At 52.3% G+C, this 9,150-nt stretch overlaps 1 protein-coding gene across 1 annotated transcript in view; it reads left to right on the forward strand.

Annotated features, from left to right (window-relative positions):
- Positions 1-6,478, forward strand: part of LOC102830805 — a 129,868-nt gene extending 123,390 nt beyond the window's left edge. The window contains exons 13-19 of the mRNA XM_006874133.1: positions 1,301-1,778; positions 3,434-3,551; positions 4,129-4,210; positions 4,284-4,428; positions 4,845-4,979; positions 5,748-5,816; positions 6,323-6,478. Of these exons, the coding sequence (XP_006874195.1) occupies positions 1,301-1,778; positions 3,434-3,551; positions 4,129-4,210; positions 4,284-4,428; positions 4,845-4,979; positions 5,748-5,816; positions 6,323-6,478 (1,183 nt within the window). The remainder of the gene's footprint in view (positions 1-1,300; positions 1,779-3,433; positions 3,552-4,128; positions 4,211-4,283; positions 4,429-4,844; positions 4,980-5,747; positions 5,817-6,322) is intronic.
- The last annotated feature ends 2,672 nt before the right edge of the window (positions 6,479-9,150 follow it).

The following is a 9,150-nucleotide window of genomic DNA, read 5'->3' on the forward strand; positions in this document are numbered from 1 at the left end:
AGATTCAGAAGAGGACAGTGAATGAGGGATATCATTGCTGACGTCAGATGGATCTTGGCTGAAAGCAGAGAATACCAGAAGGATGTTTACCTATGCTTTATTGATTACACAAAGGCTTTAGATTGTGTGGATCATGACAAGCTATAGACAACATTGCGAAGTATGAGTATTCCAGAACACTTAATTGTTCTCATGAGAGACCCTGTATAGGGTTTCCAAAGAGTGGCTGGTGGGTTTTAACCATCAACCTTGTGGTTCAAACTAACCTTATGGCCCAGTGCCTTATCCTAGGACTCCTGATGGGTCTCATGGGTCCAGAGTGTGAGTGTGTGATACTCAGGAGGGTCAGCACATGCCCAGTCTGTTCTGAGAACTCTCATCGGGGGGTGGGGGGTGAACCTCAGTGCCCACATCAAAGGTGGAGAAAGGTGTCATGTGATAAGAATAACCAGGAGCAGAAGTCACAGAGGAGTTGGTCTTGCAGACTAACAGGACCATCATAGATGCTAGAGAGAACACTGGAAGTCCAAAGGGTGACTGTCACTTTTATAGGACAGAGTTTCCCGGGCCACCATCTTCAACCCTGTCAACCAGGGGGCTGAGATGATGATGCACCATGTGTCCCACAAGGCTAAGGGCATCTGCCTAGGGGCTTCCTGCCGCCATGGTGACTGGGTGGGCCATGCTGGAAGTCCTTGGCTCATCACTGGGAAGCTCTTGGGCCCTTAAATGAGACACCATCTGGAGGAGAGCTGGTGAGCCGTGGACTGGGATACGTTCCTCTCTCAAGGAAGGGGTACTCTATGTGACCATGCCCGGGACCTCAGCAGGACCTGCCTGAGGCGACTCCACACTGCTCTCCAAGAGTCCTCTGCTTCCCCCTCTTCTGGGCCAGCCGGTTGTCCCCAAAGTCATTATGTGGGGGACTCCACCTGCAGCTCGCTGCACCGTCCACTCCCACTGAGGATGCAAGTATTCATGTGGGTGTGGTTATATGTACATGTGAGTGTGGTGTCGACATGGTGTACATGTGGGGGTAGGTGTGGGTTTGAGTACAACATGAGAGTGTAAGCCTGGGTCCAGGTGTGTGCAGGAGTGTGGCGTGGGTGTGACTGTAACACAGGAGTGTGGGGAGAGGTGCAACTGTGGGGGGAGGTGTCTATAGGAGGGAGGGAGTGGTGTAGGTGGGAGTGTGTTTGGAGGAGGATAGGGTGCAGTGAAGACTTCTGGGAGAATACTTAGAACAGGGACATCACGCAAGCCGAGTCCTCATCACTCACACCTACACCCACACCCACAGGTGCACCCACAGGAACACCTACACCCATGTTCACACCCACACCCACATGTACATCTATAGCCACACTCACACCCACACCCAAATTCACACTCACAAGTACACCTATACCCACGTTCACACCCACACCCACAGGTACATCTATATCCACATTCACACCCAAACCCAAATTCACACCCACAAGTACACCTACATCCACGTTCACACCCACACCCACACGTACATCTACATCCACACCCACACCCAAATTCACACCCACAAGTACACCTACACCCACGTTCACACCCACAGGTACACCTGCATCCACATCCACACCCACATTCATGCCTACACCCACATGCACACACACATGTACACCTACACCCACGTTCACACCCACACCCAAATTCACACCCACAAGTACACCTACACCCACGTTCACTCACACACCCACAAGTGCACCCACAGGTACACCTACACCCACATCCACATGTACACACACGTACACCTACATCCACATTCACACCCACAGGTACACGTACACCCACGTTCACACCCACATTCACACCCACATATACAGCCACATGCACACGAATACCCACAATGACCTCTGTTCCCCCAGGACCAGGAGCGCTCAGGAATGGACATGCAGAAGAATGAAATGCTGAAGGAGGGGCCAGAGAAGTTGAGAAATCAATTGGATGGACAAAGTTTTCAATTGCCATGTACCCAAACGTACCTAAAAGATTTCATTGACTGACCGTGTTCTATTCGGGGAGTACGTACCAAGTCCTTTACATAAGCAGGTAACACTCAGATGGCCCAGCAAGTCTAGGTGTCTACCAATATGGCAAAACCCACTGCCGCCAAAGCTGACTCCTGGCAGCGGTGTAGGAAACAATACAACTGCCCCCCTAGGGTTTCCAAGCCTGTAGTTCTTAAGGGAAGGAGCCCTGGTAGTGCATTGGCTAAGTGCTCAGCCATTAACTGAAAGGTCGGCTGTTCAAACCCACCAGCCACTCCGTAAAAAGAGATGCGTCAGTCGGCCACCGTATATGTTTACAGTCTTGGGAAATTTCTGAGCAGTTCTATTTTATCCTATTGCTGTGAACCAGAGTTAACTTGATAGCAGTGACTTTGGTTTGGGGGAATTAGGTGTTTTTTTGTTTGTTTAATCTTTATGCAAACATACTGCCACAAACAGAGCAAGCTGTGGACTTCCACCACCAATCGTTTGGTTATCAGCCAAACTCTTCATCACTGCGTCTTCCAGGATGTCTTCCAAGTCTGGGGTCCATAGGATATTCAATATTCTCATGACCACCACAGTTTGAATACCTCAATTCCTCTCTGGTTTTCCTTATTCATTGTCCAACTTTCAGGTGCATATATAAGGTGATCAGAAATATTATGGCTTGGCTCAGGCACACCTTGGTCCTCAAAGTGACATCTTTGCTCTTTAACACTTGAAAGAGATCTTTCGCAGCACATTTGCCCAATGCAATTCATCATTTGATTTCTTGACTGTTGCTTCCATAGGCATTGGTTTTTGGTCCAAGAATGAAATCCTTGATAACTTCAATCTTTTCTGCATTTATCGTGGTGTAAGTGTTGTTGTGAGTCCATTCTGGTGAGTTTGAATCGCCTTGCAATTATCAGTCTAATGCTTATCCTCCAGTGCCGCATCAGGACTCCCATGATGTAAATATGAGGTCACCCCTTTCACGGGTCAACGTCCTTAAGGGCCAAATGCTCACATCCTTGGACCTTGAGCCATGCTGAGGGAGGGCAGACTGTGGAGATGCCGGCTCTGGGCCCCTGGAACTGCATTTCCCAACGACCGTGGCTCTCTCTAATGTCTTCCGTGGTAAACACAGGCTGTACTTTCCAAAGATGGTGGGAACCACCCCACCCCTAAGTGCTGGGTTACAGAAACACAAAAGGTGATGGAAGGAATTGAATGGACATTAGAATCTTGGACCTTCAAAACCTCTAACAAATGCGTTTTCGGGAAATGTAAGTTCTCCCAGCAGAGAAATGTGAACTTGAACTTCCAAGAGAGTAGGAGAAGTCTGCAGTCTTGCAGCAGGCCTGGGTGTGCAAATGAGTGTTACCTTCTCAAAGGCATGGCCTCTCATGGGGGTCTTGGGGATTCAGGGAGTGTTGGGGGCTCTCGGGGGGTCCTTTGGAGTGCTCAGTGGTCCTCAGGGGGTGTACGGGGGTATTGGGGACTATCGAGTGTGGGGGGGTATTGAGGGCTCCTGGGGCGTAGCAGGTATTAGGAGCTCTAGCTCTGGTAGCGTAGTGGTTATGAATTTGGCTGCAAACCTTAAGGTCAGCAGTTCGAAACTACCAGCTGTTCCAGGGCAGAAAGATGAAGCTTTCTGCTCCTGTAAAGATTTACAGTCTTAGAAACCCTGTACAGGGTCACTATGAGTCAGTTCCAACTCCACGGCACTTAACCACCACCACCAAGGGTGCTCAGGAATTCTTAGGGGTTCTTGGGGGTTATGGAGGTACTCAGATGCAAACAGGGTGCTTGGTGACTCTTAGGGACACCTGGAGGTAATTGGGGGCTTTCAAATGTTTGGGGGAGTTCTCAGGCAGCTCCTAGGACCTCCCAGAGGCACTGGGGGTGCTCAGGGGCTCTTGGAAGTTCTCAGAGGGGACTTGTGGGAATTACGGGGATGCTTGAGGGCTCTCAGAGAGTTCTCAGAGGTACTTGGGAGCTTCAGGGTTTTTAAGAGTACTTGGGGACACTCATGAGGTATTAGGGGGTTCCCAGGGTGCTTGGGGCCCTATGGAGTGCTCAGGGGTGTTCAGGGGTACTCAGGGGCTCTCGGGTCCCTCAGGTCAGCAGTTGCAGCTGGAGGAGGTTCCCGGTTTAGTACAGTTTAGCGCCCCCGGTTCCACGCAGTGGCAGAATCCTATCCTGTGAGCCTTGGGATGTGGGGTCCCACTAGGGGGAGACCAGGGGCTCCACCCTGCCCCACCCTGCTCTCCCCAGGGCCATGTCCGGGTCACAGGCGGGGGGCGAGGGGCGTTGGACCAGGGCATGTGTGAATCAGTGCTGGGCAGCCTGCTGCTTCACTCTGGATGACTCCCCGTCCCCCACAGGGAGACGAAGCTGCCAGGAGGACACCGCCTCTCGGGTCAGTCTGACTTGGACAGTGATGAGCCCCATGAGTCACCCCAGTGCAGACGGCCTGCCGTCAGACCGTAGAGTCAAGGAAACTGAGCCCAAGGGCCGCGTCGTGTGGTGAGTGGACAGAGCTCCAGCTGCCCAGGTTGTTGGTCTCCCTCTCCTGATTAAATTCTTGCTGGCTCCCCATTGCCCTCCTATGAGACTTTCCTGTCCACACAGACGCCTTCTGGCTATACTTGACACTCCAACCCCCTGGACCCACGGTGGCTCTGTGGTGGACGTGCAGGCTCCCTCTGTGCTCCCTCAGTCTTGATGTCACCTGCCACCCTCCCTAGCCAACGCTGTGTGTCCTCACACCCACACCCAAATTCCAGGCTCCCTCTGTGCTCCCTCAGTCTTGATGTCACCTGCCACCCTCCCTAGCCAACGCTGTGTGTCTTCTCAGGCAAGCCCTCCTCACTCCTGTCACCCACTGGTCACATGGACTCAAGCTCCTGGTACCGGGGGTTCCGATACCTGGCTGGACGGAGGGACAAGTGTGCAGATGGGCAGGTGGATGTGTGGGTGGATGAATGGATGGAGAGATACAGGAATGGAGGCCTGAGGGAGGGGTAAATGGAAGGAAGGAAAGAAAGACTGGAAGGCTGGAGTGAGGGGTGTATGGCAGAAGGGTGCTCCTGGGAAGCCCAGAACTGGGAGCCCCTGGGTAGGACTGGGAAGAGCAAACATCCAGAGCTGGGGGTTGTGTTCTGTGCTGGAAGGTCAGCTGTGGGTTCGGGCAGCAGAGGAACATGACCTTATGAGCATGATCTTGACCTTCTTCCCTGGACTGAGAGAATATCAGGTCCTCCTAGCCTGGACCCTGTCCAGATTCACCATATTTGTGGGAGCACCAGTCACCTGGGCCATCTGTTTGGTTGGATGTTGATTCTGCCCTGCCCCCACTCCTGCCCTCCCCTCCCCCTCCCGCCCCCTGCCTTCGGGTGTTTATTCTGCACCTCCTCCATTCTCACCTCACCCCTCTTCACCCTGGCCACTGCCCTCCCTAGGGGGCCCCTGTCCCCCTCACCCTCCCTGGAGTCCCCCTCACCCTCCCTTTAATCACTCCCCTCCAGCCATTTCTGGGTCCCTGGCCCCTGTCCTCCCTGGGGCTTTAACCTCACTTTTGGTCTCCCTAAAATCTCCACTACTCCATGGTTTCCCTGGGGCCCCTTCCCTCCTCACCCTCACTCTTATCCACCTTCCCTGAGGTCCCTAGCTCTCATCGGGGTCCCCCACCCCTTGCTGTCCCCTCCCTAAGACTTCCACCCACCCACCCACTCCCAGCCCTCCCAGCAGGTGGTCAGCGGGATGCGCTGCGCTGAGGGGCAGCTTGGTTCCCAGACAGCAGCGATGGTAATCTCAAGACCTCCTGTGAATGTGTCATCCTAGCCTCCCGGTCACTTTCATCCCCTCGGGCCCTTTCCGGCTCCTTGGATTTCCTTTTCAGTTTTACTGCTCCTGGTTTCCCAGCATTGGCTGACATTTGACCTAGAAACTGTTCGCCTCTGGGTTTTCCTGAGCCAAGACCCCTGGGCAGACAGAGCGGCTGGGAGAATGCACTCCTCTGTGCCGCTTGGTTTGGCCTTTGGTACAGAGCAGAGGAATTCGGGCTGCCGGGCTGGGCGGGCAGCAGGGAGTGTGGGGGAGAGGTGGGCGCGGTGCTTTTGCAAGGTCAATGAACAGTAAAACAAGAAGGGAGATCGTGTTCTTCCTTTGTGGCAACGCACAAAGGTGCAGTGACAGATTTGGGGGGAGGTGGTTTCCTGGTGCACACCAAGCCCATTCACACAACCCCCAGGGGCTGGCAGGACGCCCCGGGAAGCACCCAGACTCCCCTGAGCTGTCTGCCCCCTCCTCAGCTGGCTGGGGCCCTGGAATGGGGAGAGGGTAGACAGTGTTCCCGGGCTACAGTCTCTTACCGCAGGGGAGACGACGTTCAGGCTCATCATGACTTGGAGAGCTGTCCACAGAATCACCACCTCCACCCCGAAGACATTAGTGTCTTTGCCACCTAAAGGACCCCTGAGTGATACAAACTATTGAGCACTTGGCCATTAACGAAAAAGTTGGTGGTTCAAGTCTACCCAGAAGCACCTCGGGAGAAAGTCCTGGCGATGCACTTTCAGGAAATGCTGTGATACAGATGGGTCCCCATGAGTCAGAAAGGATTCTACTGAAATGGTACCTGGTTGGCCACCCCAACCGGCAGATGAACAAACAGCTTAAATAAGACACTTTAACTCTTTCCCTTGGAGGAGAGGAGAATGAAATGGGTCAGGGTCTGGCCTTCTAGATTCATCCAATCTAAGTCTCCGGGGTTTGCCAAGAACTTGAGAGCTTGGACTGTCATGCTCACGCTTAAGACCCTTGTGTGTGGCCCGGGCTGAGGGACACTCGTCTTGTGGCTCACTGAACTCAGAAGACTGACCAGCATCACCCCAGCAGCCACCTTCAAAACCGTCATCCCAAGACGGCCTTCGCACCCCACACGGGGGCTGCCAGAAGTTTTCAACACGAGGTGCTCGGATCCGATCTGTGGAGCTGGTTCCAGATGTTTCTGGCATTAGCAAGAGCCTTCCGTGAAACTTGGAACGCTGGTGTGTCAGGCGCTGGAGGCCTCCAGTTTACCCCGTGGGCACTTTTGTCATCTGGTGTGTCAGCGGTGCTGTACAAAGAATGCTCTTTCCCTTCCAAAGAAAACAGGCCAGCCATTGGGGTGGGCGTGGGGGCCCTCCCCAGGCCAGAGCAGGCGCCTGCTGTGGGGGCTTGTCCTAGCACCCTCCCTGAGCCCGGGGGAGAACCCACCAGACTTTAGGCCTTCCTCAGCCTTCTCCCTCCTGTGGCCAGAGACGAGGACCACCCAGAACCCTCCATGCAGGCTCTGCTTCACAGCCAGGCCGGAGGGCGGGCAACATGCCTCTGCCCTCCCGCTGACATGGGACACATACAAGCATCATCACTGAGCCCTGGTCTCCCTGTTAGGCGAGAGGAGCAGGGGCACCTGGACCTGGCTTTGCCCCCCGGGGGAGGTGAGGAACATGCACACAGTCACATAGACAGGCACACTTCATGCTTGGGTAGAAACATTTGCACATGTTCACATACATGTGCATACACTGACACATACACAGCCATGCGCACATGACTTAAGCATGCACACACACTCACTGTGACTGTGCGTGGGGGCACACACCTGCATGGACAATATGCATTCCCATCTGTGTATTTACACATGCACACTCTCACATGTGCATATGCTGATCATGCATGAACATATGTGTGTGAACACACACCCTACTGGAGATGCAGACCGAGGGAGCTCACTCTTCTGGAAGTCTAGTCTCCTCCAAGGGACATGAAGGAGAGGACAGGCAAACACAGCCGAGGGAGCACATGACTACAAGGAGGAGATGCTGAATGAAGGGGACAGCAGGTGGGAGAGGGCCCAGCAAAGTGCACTAGGGTGGGAAAGGAGGACTTTAGCCAGAAGAGAAGAGCTAGAAAGTCTACCCTATATCCTCTCAGAGCCCTGATGTGGCGCTGTGGGTTAATGTGCCAGACAGCAAAGCCGTTTGAACTGCAAGGTCGGCGGTTCAAGCTCACCAGCTGCTCCTCGGAAACCCTATACATTGGTCAGAATTGACTCGAAGGCACTTAACAACAACAACAACATATCCTTTTGGCTGGGCATTAATAAGCATCTGCAACCTTTTAGCAAGTACTTCCTGTGTGCCTAGCAGAAAGAAAGCTCTTTATGTGAGACCCTCAATATTTCTTTCCAAAGCCTAGAGAGGCAGATGAAGGGCAGGCAGACAGACAGACCAAGTCAACATGGACAGAGCTCCTACGGGGGCCCAGGTGATCTGACTGCAAAGCCAATCATTTGGAGGAGGGGGCCTAGGGTGATAAAAAATAAAATAAAATAAAGGCAGTTAACAATTGGGACAATAGGGGCGGGTGGAGACTGTGGGGGGGGAAATAATCCTACAATTCCCCAGCCCTGTCTGATGGTGGTACCACGGGGGTAAAGGCTGGATTCAGTATTTCCAAACAAACTAGAATTATTATTTTTTTTCTTGTTCAGGTGGGAGACTAAGTAAATTGATATTTTCAGATCCTTGTCTATTCATTCGATAATCTGTCTTTTTTTCTGAGTTTGCTTCTTTTCGTTGATATTCCTCCTTATTATGGGATATAGTCTCTTGTTTCTCTGCACACCTGACAACCTTTTACTGGATGTTCTGGTGTTGTCATTGTTAAGTGGCAACTCATGTTGTTGTTGTTTAGTGCTGTTAAATCAGATCTGACTCATAGTGACCCTGGAGAGGGTTTCTCAGGAGCGGCTGGTGGGTTTGAATAACTCATCTTGTGATTAATAGTTCAGTGCTAACCCTTCAGCACCACACTAGGACCCCTTATTGGGTGCTAGGTAGAGTAAAAAAGCAAAAAACTTTTTTTTTTTTTTTTTTACTCTGTTGTTTTGTCTATGTGTGTGTGTAGTAAAATACATAAAACATAAAACTCCCCATTTTAACCATTTTCCAATATACAGTTCAGTAGCATTAAGTACATTTACAATGCCCTGTAGCCATCGTCACTGTCTGTTCCTAAAACATTCGCATCATCCGAAACAGAAATTCTGTCTCCATGAAGCAATAACCACCCATTCGTAGTGGTTACGAATTGG

This window comes from Chrysochloris asiatica, unplaced genomic scaffold (genome assembly GCF_000296735.1).
Source record: "Chrysochloris asiatica unplaced genomic scaffold, ChrAsi1.0 scaffold00262, whole genome shotgun sequence".
Lineage (NCBI taxonomy): Eukaryota > Metazoa > Chordata > Mammalia > Afrosoricida > Chrysochloridae > Chrysochloris > Chrysochloris asiatica.